The 25,044-nt window shown below is 40.4% G+C and overlaps 1 protein-coding gene across 1 annotated transcript in view; it reads right to left on the bottom strand.

Annotated features, from left to right (window-relative positions):
- LOC102422303 (5-hydroxytryptamine receptor 7-like) overlaps positions 1–19,379 on the bottom strand; it is a 31,503-nt gene extending 12,124 nt beyond the window's left edge. Inside the window, exon 1 of the mRNA XM_023760513.1 lies at positions 19,321–19,379. Coding sequence (XP_023616281.1) covers positions 19,321–19,379 — 59 coding nt within the window. The remainder of the gene's footprint in view (positions 1–19,320) is intronic.
- Between the last annotated feature and the right edge of the window lie 5,665 nt (positions 19,380–25,044).

Below are 25,044 nucleotides of genomic sequence, written 5' to 3'. Positions count from 1 at the left end.
CTTACTCAAACAGGAACCAGTATCTACAGACTTAATTAAATCCAGCCTTTCTGCAGTTCACATAAATGATACAGAATTCACAAAGTTAATTAACCCTGAGAGATTCTTTGAGTACCAAAGACATCTAAGAATATTAAATAATCTAACAAGGACAGCATGCTTATTCATTCTAATATACTTAGTCTGACATATTACTTAGTCTGACATATTACATTTCAATGATGTAAGATTGGCCCATATTTGGTCTTTCCTAAATGTACAAATTAAATTCCATTAACTCTCCTATTTTATGCCCCACTCTCTAATCGTCTCAAGTCATGCCCTTCAGTAAGGAAGTTATATTTACTTCATTTGCTTCCTGGGTACCACTTGGTGAGACTTTTGTTAGCTAAAATCAACCAAAAGATGATTAGAAAAAAAAAAGTGTTCATTAAATTGTCTGGAAATAAATAAACAAAAGTCAGTAGTTTTTTAATTAACAATTTACAAATATTATAGAAGGAAATCATTCCATTCACAGCAAAATCTATCAAAATGGCCATGGCCTAAATAAGCAAACATAAAATGCTACCAAAAAACCTGAGAGAATGCTTGAATGGGGGGGGGCGGAGGCACGACTTTTTTAAAATAAGAAAACCCAGTATTATAAAAGTGCCAATTTCCTCTCAATGAATCTAAAATTATACAACTTGGTTGAAAAGCAGGACTTTTGTTAACTTGACCAAATGATTTTTAAGTTGATCAAGTAAATATGAAAAAATAGAAAACCTGAAAATGAATTAAAATGAAAAAATATTTATTCTATAAATAGTGTAAAACCACAGAAATAAAATCTCAATAAAAATCATTCAAAAACAGACAGATAGATCAATAGAACAGGATAGATCCCAGAAATAGATTCGAATATATAAGGAAATCTATATATATAAAAGCCTAAGCGACCATCATAATCAAACGAACGACCGAACAGGCTGCATGGGGTGACCAGGCCGGCAGGGGGGTTAGTGAGGGACGACCAAATGACTGAACAGCAGGCTGCATGAGGCGACCAGGCCGGCAGGGGGTTAGTGAGGGACAACCAAACGACTGAGCAGCAGGCTGCAAAGATGGTGGCGCCCACAGCCAATAAGGAGAGAATATGCTAATTGACTGCCACACCCTCAAAGATGGCGGCACCCACAGCCAATAAGGAGGGAATATGCTAATTGGCTGCCATGCCCTCAAAGATGGCAGCGCCCACAGCCACAAGACGGCCGGCAGGGGAGGGCAGTTGTGGGCGATCAGGCCGGCAGGGGAGGGTAGTTAGAGGTGACCAGGCCAGCAGGGGAGGGTAGTTAGGGACAATCAGGCCGGCAGGGGAGGGTAGTTAGGGGCAACCGGGCCAGCAGGGAAGGGCAGTTAGGGGTGACCGAGCTGGCAGGGGAGGGCAGTTGGGGGGAACCAGACCAGCAGGGGAGGGCAGTTAGGGGTGACCAGGCCGGCAGGGAGGGCAGTTGGGGGCGATCAGGCAGGGAGTGGTTAGGGAGTGATCAGGCTGGCAGGCAGAAGTGGTTAGGGGCAATCAGGCAGGCAGGCAGGCAAACGGTTGGGAGCCAGCAGTCCTGGATTGTGAGATCTCCTGTGGGATCGGGCCTAAACTGGCAGTCAGACATCCCCTGAGGGGTCCTAGATTGGAGAGGGTGCAGGCTGGGCTGAGGAAAAACCCCCCTCCCCCAGTGCATGAATTTCGTGCACCAGGCATCTAGTTTATTGTAAGAAGACTAGAAGCCTGACATTTGTGCACTGGAGTTGGGGGGGGGGGAGGGGGGTCCCTCAGCCCGGCCTGTGCCCTCTCACAGGGGAGTGGGCCTAAGCCAGCAAGCAGACATCCCCTGAGGGGTCCTTAGTGCTGCCGCCACTGCCGCTGTGCTCACCAGCTTTGAGCCCAGCTTCTGGCTGAGCGGCGCTCCCCCTGTGGAAGCACACTGGCCACCAGGGGGCAGCTCCTGCATTGAGCATCTGCCCCCCTGGTGGTCAGTGCGTGTCATAGCAACCAGTTGTTCCACTGTTTGGTCGATTTGCATATTAGCCTTTTATTTATATAGGATGAGTCATTGAATTAGTAGTAAAAGACTGTATATTCATGAACTCTCACAACTGTATGTATACACACACACACACACATATATGTATATTTATATATACGTAACTTGGCTGTTGCAAGCAATTCTGAGGTGAACATAGGAGAGCATATGTCTTTTCAAATTATTGTTTTGTTTTGTTTTTCAGATAAATACCCAAAAGTGCAATTCTTGTTTCATATGGTAGTTCTATTTTTAATTTTTTGAGGAATCACCACACTGTTTCCTGTCACTAGTGGCTACGCTAGTTTATAATCCCACCAAAAGTGCATGAGGGTTCACTTTTCTTTACTTCCTTGCCAATGCTTATTATTTATTGTCTTTTTGATAATAGCCATTTTGACTATTGTGAAATGATATCTCATTGTGGTTTGGATTTGCATTTTCCTGATGATTAGTGATGTTGAGCATCTTTTCATTTGTCTGTTGGCCATCTGTATGTCTTCTTTGGAGAAATGTCTATTCAGTTCTTTTGCCCATTTATAAGTACCGCGCGCTAACCGATTGCGCGACTGGAGCTCCTCTTTTGCCCATTTATTAATGGGGTTATTATTTTTTATTGATTTCAGAATGGGAGAGGGAGAGAGAGATAGAAACATCAATAATGAGAGGGAATCATTGACTACGGCTGCCTCCTGCACATTCCACACTGGGGATTGAGCCCGCAACCTGGCATGTGGCCTGACCGGGAATCAAACCCAGGACTCTTCAATCCACAAGCTGAGCTCTATCCACTGAGCCAAACCAGCTAGGGCAATGGGATTATTTTTTGATGTTGAGTTGTATGAGTTCTTTATTATTATTTTTATATGAGTTCTTTATATATTATGGATATTAACCTCTGATTAGATATCATTTGCAAATATCTTCTGCCTTCAGTTGTTGCCTTTTTGTCCTGTTGATGGTTTCCTTCACTGTGCAAAAACTTTTTAGTTTGATGTAGTCCCATTTGTTTATTTTTCTTTTGTTGCCTTTGCCTAAGGAGATATAGCCAAAAAATACTGCTAAGACTGATGTCAAAGAGTTTACTGCCTATGTTTTCGTTTAGAGGTTTTATGGTTTCAGGCCTTATATTTAAGTCTTTAATCCATTTTGAGTTTATTTTTCTATCTGTTGAAAGAAAGTAGCCCTAACCGGTTTTGCTCAGTGGCTAGAGCATCAGCCTGTGGACTGAAAGGTCCCAGGTTTGATTCCGGTCAAGGGCATGTACCTTGGTTGTGAGCACATCCCCAGTAGGAGGTGTGCAGGAGGCAGCTGATCAATGTTTCTCTCTCATCGATGTTTCTAACGCTCTATCCCTCTCCCTTCTTCTCTGTAAAAAATCAATAAAATATTTTTTTTAAAAAGAAGAAAGAAAGAAAGTAGTCTAGGTTTATTTATTTTATTTTATTTTTTGCATGTATCTGTCCAGTTTTCCCAACACCATTTACTGAAGAGACTGTCTTTTCCCCATTGTATAGTCTTGTCTTCTTTGTTGTAGATTAATTGACCATATAAGTGTGGGTTTATTTCTGGGCTCTCCATTCTGTTTCTATCTGTGTGTCTGTTTTGGTGCCAGTACCATATTGTTTTGATTACTGTCACTTTGTAGCATAGTTTGAAATCAGGGAGGATGATTCCTCCAACTTGATTCTTCTTTTTAAAATTGCTGTGACTATTTGGGGTCTTTGTAGTTTCATTCAATTTTAGAATTATTTGCTCTAGTTCTGTGAAAAATGCCATTAATATTTTAATAGGAATTGCATTAAATCTGTAGATTGCTTTGGGTAGTATAGACATTTTAACAATCTTAATTCTTCAAGTCCATTTATTTCTCTCTTCTTCAATTTCTTTAATCAATGTCTTATAGTTTTCAGAGTATTTTATTTCCTTGGTTAAATTTAGTCCTAGGTATTTTATTCTTTTTGATGAAATTTCAAATGGGATTGTTTTCTTAATTTCTCTAATAGTTTGGGATTTATTTTTGAAAAAGGAGAAAAATAAGCCAGTTTTATTTTTACCTCAGTTGCTACCCAGTTGTGAGACTTCATATATATGTATGGCATGTAATCTATGGTCTACATATCTATTTATTGATATGAAAACAAAAAAAAAGTGGATAGGAAACAATGTTTAGCACAAAAAATACATATAATAGTTTCATATATTAATCTTTTTATGCAAAACTAGGTGTTTGTCTGACAGGGGGGCAGTATCATGAGATGTCTAGAAGAATATCTACCAAAATATTAATAGCAATTTTATCTGAGTTGTAGAGATTTGAATACTTTAAAATTTTTTCTTTGTACTTTATAATAACAGCATATTTTCTTTACAATGAGCATATAAAGTGTCAAAATAATCATAGTAACGCCACTTTAATTCTAAAAACAAAATAAAAGATTTAAGAGGATTCTGTGATTCCTAAGTCACTTAAGTGATTTTGGCAACAAAGATTATCTGGTTCACAAAATCTGTAAAAAGCTGATAATTAAATAGTAGATTGTTTTATTTGATTAGCTTTCTGAAAGTGTTTTATTACATTCATAAATTCACACAAAGGGAACAGAACTCACTGGCATTTAAAATCCCATAATTACTATACTAGTATAAAGTAATACTGGTATTCAGGGAAGTGATGTACAAATTATACATTCATTCTCCCAAGTCTTGTATAGCATAAATCTTACCTTTGAGGGAGAGGTGGGGGAGGCAACCTACATTGATTATGAATATTCCTTATTATGCATGGTTAATATTTGTCACACTAACATTTTATGCTCACTGTTAATTAGAAAGTGAGGTGTCTATCAAGCCTTAAGAATTTAACTTTAAAATGCATACAAATGCTAAAATACAGTAAATCTCACAGACAAAGGTATTATATACCAAAGTATTATATAATTGAGGAATGTATGTAACTCACATTAGGAGTTCCATTAAAGTAGGGGTTTGGAGAAAAAAAAGAGTATTAGGGAGTTATAATCTATAGAGAGAGGGATTAGAGAGCAAATTACCTCTACTGCCTATCTTCTATTCTGACTGCATAGAAATGATAGGAAATGGTTCTTAATTAAATGACTTCTCTTGAATTTTGTTGCTATATAATAATAATTTAGGGGGTAAAAGAAATTGGGTAGAATTGTTCTGAAATACAGTGGTGTTTGGAGTGTTAGGCTTCAAAAATGTTTGCACATTAAAATACCTCCCCCATGAGACCTCCTCCCTCACAGTAGGTGAATCTCCAGCCTCATTCGGTGGCTCCCAAAGCTGTCAGATTATAGGAATCACCAAGAAGCTTTGGGAACATACAGAGTCCTGGGCTACCATCCATGATTTTCTTTTGAGAGGTATGGAGACCTACGGCTTTGTATTTAGGATTGATTGCTGTAGTTCTTTATCCCACATACTGCCATCAGAGCAGCCCTCCTCATTCAGTTACAAAGATTTTACACTGTTTGTACAAGGACTTGACTTATACTTGATATATTTCATCTTAATAATGTGCTTCCAGTTTGGCCTAACAAAATCATCATGATTCATGTCTACATTATCTCAGATACCAGTTCTGTTTCCTAGGACTGTGCTAAATGCAAACGAAATGAGCATGGTTTTCATGTCTTAAGTTGAAGATTTTTTTTAAATGCATAATATACAACAGGGTTTTGCAAAACTTTCTGACAATAAGAATAAATATTTCTCATAATAAAAAATATATTTTCATAGTCACTCAGTACAAATACTTCTATGTATGTACATAAATAAGAAATGAAAGCATACATATATGTGTATACATATATGTAGGTATAAGAATATAGATATGCATATATTTATATATGAGATTGAAACAAAAGTTTCACAATACCATACTTACCATTGTAACTTGCAATTCACTCTCTTCTACTGTATGCTATTATACTTCAGATTTTTAAAAATATTTATTTTATTTTTTTGGAGAGAGGAAGGGAGAAGGAAACATTAATATGAGAGTGAAGCATCTCTACACTGCCTCCTGCATGCCCCTTATCAGGGATTGAGCTGGCAATCTGGCAACCTGGCACCCCGGGCATGTGCCCTGATCTGGAATTGAACCAGCAAGCTCTTGGTGCACTGACCGATGCCCAATCAGCTGAGCCATACCAGCCAGGGCCTACTTCAGATTTTTTAAATGCTGGTCTTAATACACTACATTGATTTCATGACCCAATAATGGATTATAACCCAAAGTTTGAAAACAAGCCAGATAATTATAAGTGCAATGAAGAAAAAGAAAGCAGGGGAGAGGAGCAGCGAGCAGAGGCTGGGGTTGGGAGCAAGTTGCAGTACAGATCTGCATTGTGATTATGACCTCAAAGCCCTTTCATCTCTACCTTCCAGAACAAGTGTTTGGGCCTGAGCTTCTATTAGAACTTGAGATTGGCGTGTGTCTTCAGGTTGAAGATCCCCACTATTTCAAGCAGAAGTTTCCTTTATTCAATAGAACCCCAACTTTCCCTCTACAATGGTATAGTTAAAGAGCACTGGCTTTGGGCCTATGCTTCTTCCTACCTCTAGGCACTGACTTCTCAATTTTTTCTCTTCCTCTCTGTCTCTCTCTTTCTAACTTTTATTCTGTTCCACCTATAGATATAAATGTATGGATGGATGCATATGTGTATACTGTGTGTACATATTGTACTGTCAGCCCTCAACCAACTGAGGATCAAAAATAATATTCTAAAAAAAGGTAGTTGTTGCTTATGTGTACTATTAGTGAGGCCTGTGATGGCTGTGTCTGTACTGAACATGTACAGACTTTTTTCCCATCATTATTCCCTAAAAATACAGTATAACAACTATTTACATAGCATTTACATTGTATTAGGTATTATAAGTAATCTAAAGGTGACAAAGTATAGGAGGACTGCATCGGTTATACACAAATAATATGCCATTTTACATAAGGGACTTGAGCATCCGTGGATTTTGGTATCCCTTGGGTCCTGGAACTAATCCCCCTTGGATATCAAGGGATGACTATGGTCCATTCAGTCCTCCATAGTGCTCATCCCTTTTCACCCCAAATTTATTAAACACATCGTCTACCTCAGCTGCTTTGATTTACTACCCACCTACTTCCTTCTCCTTCTCCTCCCAATAATCTGGCTTCCACCCCATCATTCCAAGCAACTAACTCTAAAAGGCCACCTCTATCTTATTTATTTTTTTAATATGTTTTATTGATTTTTTTTACAGAGAGGAAGGGAGACAGATAGAGAGCTAGAAACATCGATTAGAGAGAAACATCGGTCAGCCGCCTCCCACACACCTCCCACCAGGGATGTGCCCACAACCAAGGTACATGCCCTTGACCAGAATCGAACCCGGGACCCCTCAGTCCACAGGCCAACGCTCTATTCACTGAGTCAAACCAGTCAGGGCAAGGCCACCTCTATTTTAGCTAATTCAAATCTTGTGTTGTTTTTCTCTCGTTTCTGTTAATTCTTGATTTATCTTCTCTCTGAAAAAGACTACCCAGCCTTTTTTGAATCACTCTTCACTCTAAACATCTGTGGCATGGTTTCCCACGTTTCTTTATCTCAGGCTGCACAGAGAAGTACCACCTCCACACTGTGGCTAGACGATATTCAACACCAAGATAAAATGAAAACAACTTCAAGTCTGCATCAGGCAGGTTAGGTCTGAATTCCAGCTCCATCCTTTTTACCAGCTAAAGTACTCTGAAAAACACAGCCTCTCCGAGTTTTCGCTGCCTTGCATGTAAGAAAGGGGGAAAGAATGCCTATCTCATGAGAACATGTATGTAGGCTTGCACTCAACCCACTACCTGACAGATACTCAAAACACAGAGCTGACTTCCTGCCTTCAGAACCCCATTTTACAGAAAGGAAATGGCAAATAAGGCTGCAACTTGAGTTGATCCAATAAGAGAGGAACAGGGCTGTGATACAAAGCATCTGAGAAAGGCAGTGAGAAAAGAGGGGGCAATGCCCTACACACGGCAGAGCAGAGCAGCACAGCACAGAGCAGGTGTTTGTGGAATTTACTGGCATGAGAGCTGTCTGGACCTGAATTAATGAAGTGACAGTATGAGTGGAGAAAAGATGACAGGAGCAAAAGATACTGTTGAAACAGAATGGACATAACTTGGAAATGGTTTAGCAAGGATGAGGGAAAAGGACAAAGACAACGGAGGAGATGAAGAAGCTCATAGGTTTTCAAACCAGATGACTGAGAAGACGGTGGGGCATTCTCTGAAATAAGTGGTCCTCAATCCACTGCAAGCCACTGTCCACCCCCAGAGGCCTAGACAGATTTTGTTGGGATCACTGACAACTGCTCTAGCTTCGGCAGACATTTCTCCATCTTCACACTCGATAGCTCTGCACTCACCGCCTCCTTTTTTAAACGTTTTCCTTGGTTCAGTATCGCCGCACTCTCCCAGGTTTTCAACCCTCTGTCTGTTGCCCAGTCTTCTTTGCTACCTTATCCTTCACTATGTGGCCTTCATGTTTTGGAATTCCTCAAGGCTGGGTCCCAACCCCACTTTTCTCCTAACTCTATATTCCCTAGTTGTTTTCACCCATTACCAGTGCTTCAGAAACCTCTGTTGGCTGATAATCCCAAAATTTGAATTCCCAGCCGATACTTTCCCATGAAACTCCAGACCCAAAAATCCACCTGCCTTCTTCACATCTCCACTCTGATATCGCTAAAGCATTTTATTCACTCGTTCATTCAACAGACTTTCATTAAACACTCTCTATGGGTCTGGCACCATCTCAACAAGTCCAAACATATCATCATTTCCACAAACTGAGCCTCCTCCTCTTCCCCCAACTCAGTAAATTCCTCTACAGGTGTGGGCCAGAAACCTGGAGTCATCTTTTGACTCTTCCTTCTCATTCATCAGTCCCCTCCCAGTATTAACCCAGCCCTCTCCATTTCACCTCCTCAATGGTCTAAAACCTATCCACTTGTCTCCATTGCCACCACTCTAGAATCATCATCCCTCCATGGATTTCCACAATAGCCTCTAAATTGGCCCTCCACATCTACTCTTCTCCTTCCTATTCCATTCTCTTCATGCATCCAGGTTGATCATTTATCTTTTTAAATTTTGTAATGTGAATTTAATTCATTGAATAAGCAATATTTTCACATACTTCAAATTTTAAAATATAAGAAGATATATATTGACAAGTCTTACTTCAAATTCTGTTTTCATCCTCCTTACCCCCACTACTTAAATGTATCACTTTAATTAGAATTGTGGGTACTCTTCCAGCTTTTCTTCATACAAATGCAAGCAAATGGGAATAAATGTTCTTATCTCCCACTTCTTAAACATAATACAACATACTATATACACTATTTTGCACATTGTGTTTTTCACTTAACAATATATCCTCAAAATACATGGAAAAAATAGGATTATACTAGAGCATGTCTGTGGACGTGTTTTGTAAATGATTAAGTAGAAAAGTGTGTACTGGTTAAGAGGAGGCCCTGGAGTCAGGAAAACCCATGTTTGAAACCCAGTTTTGATATTGAGAGAGTAAGTTAACCTCTCGGATCCTTAATTTTCTCATTTGTAAAACAGTGATAATACCTACCATATAGGGTTGTAAAGACTGAATCCAATGCTGCATATAAGCCTGGCATGCTGTGTGCTCAGTAAATGTTGGCTAGTATTATTCAAATGCTATGAAAACATGAGGCAGAATTATTTTTGTTCTTCTTGTTCTTTTAGCATAGTCATTGTGGGATAAAAGGAAAAAATATATGCCATATTTCATTAAACTTACAGAGAGCAGATTGAGTTTCTGGGTAGACACATGTATAAAAGGAATATAATTTTTTCCCATACAGGTAGAAAGTAAGTTTTATCAGCTATAATTTTTAATTCTGGAAGAGTTTTGCTTTAGTATAAAGATATATAAAAAGGGACTAGGGGAAGAAAAGAATAGAAGTAGCCTCTAGACTCAAGTGGTGGTGTTTTTCTTTATTTTATGTTTTTATTGATTTCAGAGAGAAGAAGGGAGAGGGAGAAATAGCAATGATGAAAAAGAATCATCAATCAGCTGCCTCATGCATGCCTCCTACTAGGGATCTAGCCCACAACCTGGGCATGTGCCCTCCTGGTTCATGGGTCGACACTCAACCACTGAGCCACACTGACCAGGTTGTAATGGCTTTTTAATGGCTAAAGGGAAAGGAAGAGAAGAATAATTTCCAACTCTCCTAGTTACATGTTGGGTTTCCTAGAAGAAAAGGAAGACATCTAAGTCAATGGACTCTATAACTAATGGCCTATATATGCTACTACTACTGCATGTTATTTCAAACTAGTAGAATAGTGCCATTTTTTAAGGAAAATAATGAAAAGATATGAGAATAAAGGATTAGAATGAAAGAAGAGAATAAATAACCAGCCAAATACCTGATGCCAAATTGCTTTTTTAAAGTATTAAGTAGATAAGAATAAAAATTATGGTGCTATGATAAGGGGTTTTGTTTTTATGAATTTGTTTTAGTGCTGTCTGAATTTAGGAGGTTATTTAATTAGAATATGGTGATTTTGTCATCAGCGTTCAATTGCAATGTCTTCCAAAATATTGATTTTTAATACATATAATGATTTCTAATACCCACTGAAAAGCTTTTTTAAAAATTTGTTTTATATTTTAATTTACTCTGAAAGTCATCTTCTTGCATGATATTTTCTTTTCATTTCTTTTCTCTTTTGATCTCTTTTTCATTTCAGTCTATAAAGGATTTTTTTTATTTTATTCATTGATAATACCTTGGCCTTTGTAAATAATGCTGCAATGAACATAGGGATGCATATTTGCAACATGGATGGACTTAGACAGTATTATGCTAAGTGAAATAAGTCAGACAGAGAAAGACAAATACCATATGATTTTACTTATATGTGGAATCTAAAAAACAAAATAAAAGAACAAACAAAACGGAAACAAACCCATAGATACAAAGAACAAACTGATGGTTGCCAGATTGGGTGAAAAGGCGAAGGTACTAAAAAGTACAAATTGGCAATTACAAAATAGTCATGAGGGATGCAAAAAACAGCATAGGGAATATAGTCAATAATATTGTAATGGTTCTGTATGGTACCAGGTGGGTACTAGACTCACTGGGGGGAACTACTTTGTAAGTTACATAAATGTCTAACCACTGTACTGTAAAAAGTAAACTAATTAATTATTAATTTTTTTAAAGAAAGAGTAGTTGAAAAAACTTAGAAGCCCTGATTCTAATTCAATATAGAAATTCCCATTTAGAGCATCCCCTGCTTTTGGTTAAACTCATACATTGACAGAGAAGTCAGAGCTGCTTGAAGCAACCAGCAACACTGCTGAGAGTCCCAAGTATTCGCGACCTCCTCGGGAGCTTCCTGGGTGTAATCTGAAATCGTCCCATACTCAGGAAGCAGGGAGAGAGGGAAGAAAAAGGCAGCCCACTAACAATAGGTAGGCGATGAGTTTAATAAGCAAGGGAACTTACTCACAAGGCTGGTCTTGGGTGCCTGCAAGATGAGTTGATTTCCACACCCACCTGCCAGAATCTTAAAAAGTTTATACAGAGGCCTTAACTGGGTTCAGTTACCCACACAGGGGGCCCTAGCTGGGTTTAATCACACAGACAGTCTCATCACCATATTATTATCTCAAGACTATGTCCTTGGAGCAGTTTCTGGGAGTGGGGAAGACAAACAGAGCACACATTTTAAAGACAAGGGTGGGGGTGGGAGTCTCTGATTACTGGGGTCTAGCCCTCGGGTCAAGTGGTGGTCACATCTCAGTGAACTCCTCCAACACCAAATATTTAAAAGTTCTACATTATAGCAAATACAAATGTGCTTTTTTATAGATTCCTTTCCACTAACATATGACAACTATTTACATTGACATTTATGATCATTTCACATCTTCTATTCAATCAGGTCGTTTCCTTTGGAGATGACACACGCCTGAGCTCAAACAAGAGTAAGCATAAAGGCAGATGTAATATCATGTGAATAAAAAAATTGAGGTTACACTTCAGGAATGCTTTGATCCGGGGGCTCAGAATGTCATCAGAATCTAGGTTCCCTCCAACTCTCAACTCTATATTCATCAACATGGCTTCATTATCAAGTTCGGTGTATGGTAATAAAGCTGCCTACAGCTCCAGAGATATTTTGCAAAGTTCAATCTGATTCAAACGTGTTTTCTCTCTTTCAACAGACCCAGAAAAAAGTCTTATTGCATTTTATTGGCTCTGATTGGTTCACACATCCATCCTGAACCAATCATACAGGCCAGGGAAAAAATGACCTTTCTACCCGATACCCCAGACTAGGGTGACATCCTCTCCATCCAAAACACATGGAGTAAGAATAGGGTAGAGACAGTTTCCCGGATGAAAATCGGGTCACCAGACAATTATGGGCAGCAAAAATAATAATTGTTCCAGGAATCTTCCCTGTTTCCAATAGAATCTATGGGTAATCTTATAATGTGACGATGGAATTGAATTCAGGACTACAAATACGTCTGAATCAGCACAGACTACACGAAAAGGGAAGTAGTTTTTCTACTTTTCTGTGTTACACTTATAATTCAAGTTCATATAATTACATTGATAAATCAAGGTATTTCTTCTTTTTTGGAGTTGTTCTTCCCTTAAGCACCAAGCATTCATTTTGTGCTAATTGTGTCCCTAGCCTATTCCTTTGGGAAATACGATTCTATAATAGTATCGCTTATTATGGCTTCTGTACTTTTGTCCAACGGGTTTATAATTTGGAGGCTGTTTCACCTGAATTTTGTTATAACATAGTATCAGTTACATTATCTGGGGGAAAAATTCAGAAAGCCCAGCTCAAAATGGCCTTGGCAATGAGAATGATTTATCATCTCCCCAAACAGGAAGTTACAAAGTAGGACAGCTCTGAGAGAGTTCATTTGTCAGCCCAACAACATCATCGGGGACTGGTCTCCTTCCATTTTTATTTCACTCTGCCATCCTCAATGTTCAGACTTAGCAGCTCCATGGACATTTCAAGTATCTCACATAAACTACAACCCGTAGAGCTCTGACAAACTGTTTCTTTATCAGCATATCTTTTTAAGCAATAAAGCCTTTCCCAGCTGGCCCTCTTGGCAGCCTCTGTTCACAGCTCACCAGCAAGAAATACATCACATACCTACTCCTAAACCAATCACAGAAATATGAGGCATCCATGAGTGAGTTAGTGAAACATGACCGTGTGTAGTAGAGGGAGTGTCTGAATGAAGTAAGGTTCTGTTAACAAGGAAGAAGAGGGGATGCACTTGAGTAGGTAGCAGAAATAAATTAAAATCACTCATACTCTCATCGCTCAGGGATATAGCTTATTAATATTTTGGTGTTTTTCCTCCCAAATTCTTTTTCTTTTCCTATTTTGGTTGCTTCACTTAAACATTTTCATTCATTCTTATGTTTTATAAATATTTATTGAGGGCCTACTATGTTCTACTACTTTTCTAAACAATGAAGATATAATGGTGATGAAAGCAAGGAGACAAATTATACGTGATTTTGCAGGCAGCAGTGTAAGGTGCTGTGCAGATGAATTAAAACGGGTACAGGGACAGAAAGTAAGGAGGGCAAGATGAGGCCGATCTGAGCAGAGTCCAGAGAGAAGTGAGAGAGCGAGCCACATGAGGGTCCAGAGAAAGCAAGTCCTACATGCAAGGCCCTGAAAGCGGCACATGGGCACGTTCAAACCAGCCAAAGGGCCAGAGTGGCTAGCACACGGATGAGTGAGGAGAAATGTAAGGGACAGATTTGCAAAGCGGTCAGGAACCAAACCTTGGGGCGCCTGGCAGGCCCTTGTGCAGCCCTGGGTTTTACTCTAGGTGAGATGAGACGCCTTGGCGGGCAGAGCAGGGAAGAGTCCGGGCCTGACTTACATTTGGTAATGCTCCCTGGGGCGGCAGCATTCTAGGAAGCAGATTTTTCAAGAATCCTTTTTCCTCATTTACAAGAACAATGGTCTCTATTCACTAGCTTTCCCCTTTCTTTCTGAGTCTGTTTCAATTACTTGTTTTAGACCAGCACTATGCAAAAGGAATATAATGTGAGGACATATGTAATTTAAAGTTTATAATTTTAAAAAAGGTAAAAAGAAACAGTTGAACTTAATTTTAATAATATATTAACTCATACATCCTAAATATTATAATTTCCATATATAACCAATATAAGAATTTTAACAAGATATTTTATAGTCTTTTCCCTGTATAACGTCCTTGAAATCTAATGTATATTTTACACAGACAGCACAATTCTCACTAACCACATTTCAAGTACACAGCAGTCACCTGAGGCCACTGGCTACCACACTGGACCTGAGAATTTGGGACAACAGCTTCTACCTGTTCTTAATTCCTTCTAATGTGTTCCTTTGGTTATTTCATGCCTTTAAAATCTTAAATTGATGAGTATTTTAATTATAAAGGTCTGGCTAACTTATTACTTAGCATTACTCAGATCTGTTGGATGGACATTGCTCATTCTACTTTCTCTTTACATTAACATTTATTTTGAAATGCTTTAATTCAAATACACACTCACACATGTGTAAGCTGGTCAGCTCTGGTTCAGGATGTTTACCTGAAAAAGCAGAAAGTTGGAAATCTTTATATCCTTTAATTAACTGGATAAATTCTATTAACCTTAGAAAAGGTGTGAAGCTTAACTACTTTTTCTTTCTCTTAAACTGATGACCTAAATTTGATTTAGTCATATAAGTAATTTTATAAACTTCACACCTTACACTTTACATTGGTTCAAAGAAAATAACTTTGTTTTTTAATTTTAAAATCAACACATAAGCAGAATTAAATTAAATTTTATGGTAAAAAAATGCTGATTAACCAGAATATTTAGGGAATAAGATTTTTTTAAAAATTGAATTCTAAAGTGATTGCTTGTTTCTTATTGTGAAAAAAACTTTCTAAAATATACTAGGTAGATTTTAATTTACATAAGAAAAGTCTACTGACTATAATAGAATCTTCTTTGATGATTTCAGAAGTTGCACAGCCTCAGTGTTATTAATCTGAATAATAGCCATCCATGTAAGAGACATAAAGGAAAGAAAATCCAATTATTTAAGGGTGTAGTTTAGCTGAGGTCTGGCCAGAATTCCCTATGGCCTGCCAAATAAGGACAATTATTATTTTATAGAGTAAGTGAGGGTGTACCCGATACGAATGCTTCTGGCAGAATATAAATGGCCTTACCAAAGTGACTTAACCAAACATGAATTTGTTTTCCTCTGGAGGTCAGAATTCCCAAACAGGTACAGTGCCTCTACAACCCCATTAGGGAGCCCTCCCCTTCTAAATCACCATTCTTAACAGACCTTCAGTGGTCTTATGATGGTTCCTACAAAAGGAAGCGGGCCATCCATGTTCCAGGCAAGGAGACAGGAGAAAAGGCCAAAAGGCGAAAGATAAAGCCAACCAAATCTGTCCATTTTAAGGACTTTTCCAGGAACTTGCCGGAAAGAACTTTCACCTTAGTCTCATTCACCAGGACAATGTAATCTGACCACCACAGGACCAAGAGAGGCTGGGAGGCAAGCATTTCAACCGGAAGCTTTGCCATCCTAAAGCCTCGTTAAGAAAGAAAAATGAAAGAATGGATTTGGTGAGGCAACCAGTGGTTGTGCACAGGGAGTTATACCACAATTGTGAGAAACAGGAGTTGGCTCCTGAATCCCTATATCTTATGGGAAGTGAGATGCTGATAGAATCAGTACAAGAGAATGCAATTGGTGTCAACAAGTAACAATGTCACCTCCCCACACACCACCTCAAATCACACATGCCTCTTCATCTCTTGCTCTTCAGTCAAGGTTGAAAATTCCTTTACGGACATTTCCAAGGGTACAATTCCCTACTGTCTTTTCCTCCTCCATTTCCCCTGAGCTTGACTCTAACTAGCTGAAGCACAGATCTCAAAGGATAAGGACAATGACTCTCCCCATGCCAGCCATTTCAGCTGACAGGGTAGACCACTGGACGTGCTGAGGCTCTTGATAACCCTAAAACAGAGACTGTAATAAATTGGAAGAAAGTCTCACTGTTGCGCTGCTCAAACATGGCTCCTTTAACTGAACTGGGGTCTCACACAGCAACATACCCTGGATTCCCGCTCTCTGCCTCTGCACTTAACCCAGGCCACTTCCCACCTGTCCACACCCACTGCCCCTGGCATTGGGCTTTCCTGTTTCCTCCACGATCCAAACACGGCTCCACACCTGGACATCCATTGTCCATGTGGTCATCTTCTACCTGCCTCTCCTGACTCAATTCTGAACTTGATTTTCAAACTCAAGTTTTGATTCCAATATCCGTCCAGTCTTTGAAACATTCTCCCTCAAGCCTCAGACACCCTGACCTCGGCCTTGTGCCTTGTTCCTGGTGTCCTCTCAGCAGGCGTCATCCCGCCTATCAGAGAGAAGATCAGGTACCCCTAACTTTCTACACAGCGTGCTGCCCTGGGGGATCAGCCACTCGAAAGAGAGAGAGTAGCTGCCCTGATTCTGGCTGTGGACACTGGTGAAGGGCCAGTGGGAGGGAGGATTTAAATTCACCACCTCATGCTGCTGTTTTCTTGCATAGCCTCCACGTGTACTCACTGAGGAAATGTGTGTGCCTCTGGCAGATTTTAAGAAAGAATTTCAGCACAGGTCAGCTCTCTCCCTCCTTCCAACCCTTTGGAGCAGAGAGTGCCAGAAGAGAGAAGAGTCAGGGCAGACAGAGGAAGAGGGATCAACATCGTCCGTGTAAGATCTTCTGCACCAAAAAACAGGTTTTAGGTGGGAAAGCCCTCTCTGCTGTTCTTTGACCACTATGTTGTTCCCGGCATAACTGTGTCTGTGGCTTCGGTGAGTACAGGCAGCAGTCAAGGCGTAATTTAAGGTTGTAGTTTTATCTGGACCTCACTCAAACACTACTCTCCCAGCCCTGCTCCTCGCTCTGAGTACTTTCTCCTTTGGCTTCAGACTTTGGCTTTCTCACTCCTTCCTCTTCTTGGGTTGCATCAGGCTGTACTCCAGGCCAGGCATAGACCTCGGGCCCCATTGGGAAGATGATTCCTGTCATTAATGGGACTTCACAAATACAGGCAAGCATGTTCCATCCCTCATCCTGGGGCGGAGGGGCGGGGGAGGGGCTCCTGCCCTAGCTGCGTCCACAGCACCTCCAATTCCATGGCCACAGACAAGAAACAATGCACCCGATGCCCAGACTCCTCAGGAAACCACACTGGCTGGGATGCTTCTCCAAGAGGGCACTGAGCAACTTCCAGAGCCACCAAAGTTCCAGAATGTGAGCTGGTAAGTCAGGCTGACTGGGTTCACACCCAATTGCTACTTGGAGCTTGAGTAAGCCATTTAACCTCCCTAGGAACTCATTACCTCATTTGTAACATAGGGTGAATGATAGCATATATATAATGAGAAGGTTAAACAAAGTAAAATCTTGTTTAATAAGGTTAAATAATCCATACTATGTGCTCACAACAATGCATGGAGCACAGTATGTGTTAATGGAGATGATGATGATGATGATGATGAAAATGATGATGATGATGATGATGATGGTGGTGGTGGTATGGTGGCAACGATAAAGCTATATCTCTCAAAAAGTCTTTGGAGCCAAGCAGGTGTGGCTCAGTGGTTGAGCATCAACCTATGAACCAGGGAGGTCATGGTTCAATTCCCGGTCAGGGCACATGCCCAGGTTTGTGGCCTTGATCCCCAGTGGGAGGCATGCAAGAGGCAGTTGATTGATGATTCTCTCCCATCATTGATGTTTCTCTCTCTCCCTCTCCCTTCCTCTCTGAAATCAATAAAAATATTTTTAATTTAAAAAAAAAGTCTTTGGAATTCCCGACTTCCTTGCACAATGAGTCCCCTAGAGCCATGCCCCATCACCTTTCCTGTGTCTCAGAAAATGAGATGGCCTGTATCCTTCCAAAGAAAAGGCACTCTGAAAAAGCGATGACAATGCCCTTAAAGGGCCAATTAGACTCAACCAGGATCCTCCAAAACAAGATCCCCTTGCCCCATGCCATGTCCCTAAGGCTCCCCAAGACTTCATATGAGGCTTCTACTATCATCTAACGCCCATCCCAGAACCCTTTTAGATCCTTCCCACAAATCTGCCTGGTTATTTTTGAACACTTTTGTTCCTTGCTCCTACTTTTGATTCCATCTTTTATTTCTTTGAACACAGTCAACATGGTATCTTGTGTTCAGTATTTTAGAATTCTATCTAAAGCCTGTAGATCCATGGGGCTGTGTGTAGTTTTTGCTAGCCGTGCCTGGTTTCCTGAACAGTTTTATGATTTGGTGACTGCGAACCCAGGCTTACCAGAACTTTAACTGTGGATATTCTCTTGGGCCTGTATCAAGGGTGTGTTTCTCCACAGACCATTTGCATCAGCTTCCAAGGCGAGGCAGCACTGTGCATCTAGGCTCATTTTAAACCGAATTGTGGTTTGGTTGGTTTGGTTTGCTTTCCCTGGGTCTCAGGAGTAATATGAACCCAACCTCAAAACCCCCTGAATGCCTGCTTATGGTTAAATATTTTCAAGGGATTCTTTGCACGCCCCAGTGTCAGGGTTAAGAAGGCAGATTTCCCTGCTAACTCATCTGCAAGTCCCCCCACCCCTTTCTAGGGTCCTAGATTTGGGTGACAGTTTCAACTTTCTGCCCCAAATATAAAACCCTTGAATTGCTTGCTCCCCGCCTCCCGAATACAGCCTTTATAGCCAGGATGCTACGTCACCAGATATCAGCAGCCATCCTCTAGGCAGGCCACCAGCTTCCACACTGGTTTGCCTCTCTGACTGCTTGCTTTCTCTCCAGTTTAAGTTAGCAGGTTCCTCTTACTTTCTTGCCAGATCAGTCATGCAATTAAAATGATTTATAGTGTTTAAATTTTAGACAGCATCTCTATTATTTTGCATTAGATGGGTTTTTAGACTATGTATCCTCCCCCCCCCCCATAATACTATGGGAAATAGCCTGGATTTTCACTGGACGTTAACATTTAATCAGTATTTTCTTGACCCCATCATTTGAGTGGTACATGTTTGCCTCTCCTTGTCATCTGCTGCAATAATCATGACTTTGGAGCATCCACTAACTCACCTCATCCTGAGTTTTCTCTTATTTCCCCTCTCGCTTTCCATTATGCCATGATGCTTCATCGTGAATTTTTCCAACCAGGTCTGCCCTTAGAAGAAAGGTCATTGTATAATAATTGTTTTTATTCTGTAACTTCAAGCAAGATTTTAGAAAATGTAGTTCCTGACAGGTACAATCCAATTCCACAAAGAAAGAGATTAATTACATTCTCGCCAAGACAAGTCCTGTTAAATAGATGATGTAAAACAGTATAGAATTTTATACATTATCTGTCATATGAAACTATCTCATTATGTTGCCAACCATCTCAGGAAATATAACCATCTACCCCCTGAAATTCATTATCTTAAAATTCATCACAAAGGACTTTGAAAAGATCTATTAATAGCCCCTGTATTACATACTAAATATGTTGTTTTTTCTCTGATGCTCAAGGTCTCAGGATCTCTTGGAGCCTCTGGTCCTCATTTGCATCACAAGATAACAAGTCCACCAATACAGGACCTTGTCAGTGTTTAAATCAGAAAGTTTGTAAAAACCTTGGTACAGTGTCTGTCTCTCTCTCTCTCTCTCTCTCTCTCTCTCTCTCTCTCTCTCACACACACACACACACACACACACACACACACACACACTCCCCTCTATATAGTACGTGACTTAGTACCTGATACATAGGCACTAAATAAATATCTGAACAACCGAATTCCCTCCCTACTCCCCTACTTCCCATCTGTGGCAACAGCCACTTCAGCCAAGAACCCGCATTGATTCCAGCCATCCACTTCCAATCTCCATTGTGTGACAGACATATTTTAAATAACACCATGAATCTTATTCTTATTCTTTACGGAGTCCTTAAAATTGGGTTGATTTCCCCCCAACATTTCTGACTGCTCCTCAAACTGCACCATTATGGCTGGTGTCAAAGATCGAGCACAGAATGCAGCGGCCCATCAAGCCCTCCAGCCCCATGGCACCACCTCCCAGGATTGCCCAAGAGCAGTCTAAGCAGCCCAGGAATGTACCTGCCCCTGGAGTGTCCCTTCTCACCTAAATTCACATGACCACACGGATGGAGCTATTCTGCAAGGTGCTTTCACACCACCTGGATTCCATCTTAACTACTGCACATTCCAGGCCTTTCTGGGGAGCAAACTTCCCCAGCACATTATGCCCAGGTTTGTCTCTGAGCTGAATAATCTGTGTTTTCATTTTAAAAAAATACATAATTTAGAAGAGCAGATGGGTTAACACCTGACCTTTGCCCAGCATTTGCGCACACATTCCACAGGTGGATAACCAGCATGGGGACATTAAGGAAATGCCACCTGCCCAGGGGCAAGCCTCGGCTAAGGATGGCTCATCCACTCCAGCAGCAGGAAAGCGCTTGTGATACCTCCCTGCTCCCAGATACCTGTCCTGTTTGTCTCTGCAGGTCACATGTTCTCTTGGGAACTTTGAAGCTAATGAGGCATCTGTCTGTTCCTGACATTGGGGCACATAACACAGAAATAGGCTAAGAAGTGCTTAGGCAGATGGAAAAGTGATGAGACAAGGCAAGAGGGAGAAACCCTGACAGAGTTTAACTTCTCTTATTCTTGGTCATTACCTGAACTTTATTTTTAAACTACAAAGCCTTGAAATTCATGAATAATACAGGAAATCTGTAAAATGCCACTTTTCTGGAATAAGCAGGACATTAAAATGCAAATTGCAGTTCCACACACAGCTGTACTCAGATGTGACAAATTAAGCTCTTCTTATTCCTAGTCTTGACATTTGCCTTCAAGATGTTGTTCAATGTAGACAGAAAGAGCAAGGGAGAAGCAGGCAAGAGGAGTGGCTATAACAGTCCCCAGGAGGCCCCCCATCAGGTGCCCGCAGGGGGTGAGAGGTCACCGTAGGAGCTCTCCTTCTCTTTAGCAGAACACCTGGGGAAAACCACCTTCTGCACTATTGCGTTTTCTCAGGAAGACCTTCTTATAAAAATGGCATTATTTCTTATTAATTTAATTTAATTATTTTCCATCACCACTTATCCCCCCTATATCCTCTTCCACCTCCACCCACCTACCCACCTCCCCTAAAAATGGCATTCTTTAATGCAAAATCTGCGTCTTTAGAATGAGCAGGACAGAAATCTAAAAGAAACTGATTAAATTAGAAAGCTTATGAGTCCCTGTTAGTAGCTCCACACTTTAACCACTCGGCTAGATTCACAAAGTCCATCCTCAAACCTACACTTAGGATTCAACATGTTTATTCAGGAGGAGTGCCTACTATGCACCTGGCACACCTAGGATCCACCAGTAAGTAATGCAGGTGAAGCACCCCACCTTCACTGCCTTTACTGGGCATCTGTGCCAGCAGTTGGGGAGGGGGATACAAAGCCAATATATATACCAGCTGCAGAGCTAAGTGCTTTGCATATTTAGCTCACGTAATCCCCTCTGAGGGAGGTACTATTATTCCTCACATTTTCCAGCACAGAGAGGTTAAGCAATGTAGCTGGTACACTGGCAGTGGACAAGCTGGGATTCCAACCCAGTACTCTGGCTCCAGCATTAACATGTTCACAACTGCATTAGATTGCCTCTCTCTTAAGGCCTCTTCCACTTGATGCCTCACTATTTGTGTACAGCAATGAGGGTACCCTCCCAAGGGCAGGGACCACACCCTGGTTCTCTTCGGAACCCACCACTTACAACCCCTGGGGAGTTTGGTTCATGGGTACTTCATAATATTTATTGAATAAATAATTCACCTTTTTCAAAAAATATATTTTTTTATTGCTTTCAGAGAGGAAGGGAGAGGGAGTGAGAGAGATAGAAACATCAATGATGAGAGTCATTGATCGGCTGCCTCCTGCATGCGCCCTACCAGGGACCTAGCCCGTAACCCAGGCATGTGCCCTTGACCGGAATCAAACCTGGAACCCTTCAGTCCACAGGCCGATGCTCTATCCACTGAGCCAAACCGGCTAGGGCAAGTAATTCACCTTTTATTGCAAAATTACCCTGGGCTGGATCTGCAACAGCAAATATTAGCACCATCTAGTGGATAGAGGCCTGGCACAGGAAAGACTGCCATCAGCCTGTGGTTGACAGCACACAGGCAGCCTGAGATTACAGCAATTACCTGGGTAATTCAGGTGCATGTCTCCACGTACATGCTTTGTCATCGTTCTACAGACCTCTGACACTTGATCTCATAACCGAAGCTAGTCACCTTGTATATAAGTTTGCAGTATTACAAACCTCAAACAGATCAAGCTCCTAGATATTCTTAAGGGATCAACAAAGCAAAATGTTTTAAGCGGAACTCTTCTGGGAAATCCACGATCATGGCCACAAGACAACAGGGAAGATCTCACATTCTTGCAGGGAAGACTACACATGAGTATCTACAAATAACTGCACCCGTCTTGTGAAAGCAGATCACCTGGGCATCAGGAATTGGATTGGGTGCAGACATAAAGCCTGAAAGAAAATGATTGCTCCTGATCTCCACGTCCACATTCTATTACTACGTATTAGCTAACTGTGATATCAGTGTACTAGTATGAGATAGAACTAAAGGCTCTATCTATACTTGTTTAAAGCAAAACAAACTGAGTTAACCTTTTTTTAAAAGACCTTATCAAAAACTAATAGAAAATAAAATAGTTTATTCCAGCTTGGCATTGTCAGTTGCTTTTCTCCTTTGACATCAACATAAAGAGAGAAGAGGTAGATGAAAAATGCAAGGAAACCCAGTAATAGGCCAAAAAGAGTCTACACTTGTAGTCCTTAACATCCTAACCTGGCAAACTCCTATTCATTCTTCAAGACCTTGCTCAGGTGTTGCCTCGACTGTAAAATTCTTCATCCCTGTGCCCCAGCTACTTACTCCCATCACTGAGAGCCTGTAGCACTGGTTAAGTAACTCCATGATATACTGTCATGTTACAATTAGGCACTAACTTATCCTGCTCCTCCAGAGACGCGGGTCTTTCTTATGAAGCTTCTCAGCATAGCTGCCAGCGAAATGGCTACTGAAACAGAAGTAAATAATGATCATTCGGAACAAATACCATTTCCTTCTTCCGAAGCTGTACTTGGTATTGCTAAACAACAAAAAGCTCTTAACAAGCAGCATAAAGACCCAGCAATTCTTACAGCCATTGCTTTGCCTCTTCCTTTTGTGATTTATTTTTTCTATTTGGTCTTCCAAAACTAGTCCTCCCAGGCTATAAAATCAACAATCATTGAAATGTAAAGTCGAAAAAAATAACCAAGGGCTTTGGTTTTCGATGCTATTTCCATCTGTTCTGCCCACGATAAAACTGTCAGGAGGGATGCCCCACATACCGAACATCAGTACATCTGCCTGAACTGAAAAAACATGTGGAAAGGCTCACTGGGAACATCAAACCCACTTTATAAATCCAAGTGCCCAGACAGGATCTGTTTCTTTAAATGCTGTTGGCAAATGTACTGAATGTACTGCTGAAGGTTAATAGATAATTAAGAATCACTGTAGTTCCATGAAAATGATAAATCAGACAGAAAGATCAGCCTTGCATGGCTGCCTAAGATCGGCTACACTTCACAACAAAAAATAAATCACTAGAGAAAGCACAGTACTTGCTAAATGCAACTGTTGTCATAGTGTCATGGTCACAGAGCCAAAATTCAAATTTATGCCACGTAAAAACTGGACAACCTTAAACATGTAACTTAATCTCTGTATGCCTCCATTTTCTTGTCTTTAAAATGGGAATAATAACAGTACAAGCTTGGGTTTATTATGAGCACTTAACAGAGCATCTGGCATATAGTAAATATTTAATAACTATTAACAGTTACTATTCTTTCTCATTTATTGAGTCATTATGTCAAGAAAATATTTAGTACACACACTAGATATTGTGCTGGAGACTTTCACACACATCATCACAATTCCCATCCAGAAAACGAAAGAGTCAGACACAATGAACATTTCTTTTTTTAAAATATTTTTAATTGATTTTTTAGAGAGAGAAGAAGGGAGAGGGACAGAAAGAGAGAAGCACTGATGTGAGAGTGCAACATCAATCAGCTGTCCTCCCCACAAGGAATGGAGCAGTAACCCAGGCATGTGCCCTGACCAGGAATCGAACTGGCAACTTCTCAGTACACAGGACGACACCCAACCAACTGAGCCACACCAGCCAGGGCCACAGTGAACATTTCTGATGTCAAGAGTCCTTTTATCCTGGTCATAGGGTAGTCAACTGTGCTTCCAGGGCTCTGCAAACATTTGACTCAAATGTCACTGTTAAAATATATGAATCGTTTTTAAAACCGTAATATAAAGCATCGCCCACACTCATTTGTATTCTCTATCAAATTTAACACAAAGGAGACACCCCCCAGAAAAATAAAAATTATTTGTGCTGCCTGGTTGACTCTGTTTCTTTCTGAAGCCTTCATAGTAAAGCTTCTTTGAGAACATATGTGAACTTCTTGGGAATGTAACACTGATTAAGATTGCAGGTTTCTTTTGTTCACTTTCAATTCAGACCTACATAAGTCTACTCACATAAAACCGTACAAGCAAATACAATGCTACAACATACGTGTGTTTTCCGCTCAATTAAATGACAAGATACACTCATGTGGTATATCCTGCCAAATGGTGACAAATTAAAATGGCTCAAGAACCTATTAATTGACTCTTTAAAATGAACACTTAACAAGTAATAAC

Source organism: Myotis lucifugus, unplaced genomic scaffold, assembly GCF_000147115.1.
Source record: "Myotis lucifugus unplaced genomic scaffold, Myoluc2.0 scaffold_184, whole genome shotgun sequence".
Taxonomy (NCBI): domain Eukaryota; kingdom Metazoa; phylum Chordata; class Mammalia; order Chiroptera; family Vespertilionidae; genus Myotis; species Myotis lucifugus.
The sequence above is the reverse complement of the archived record's forward strand: the minus strand, read 5'-3'. Positions and strand labels throughout refer to the sequence as shown.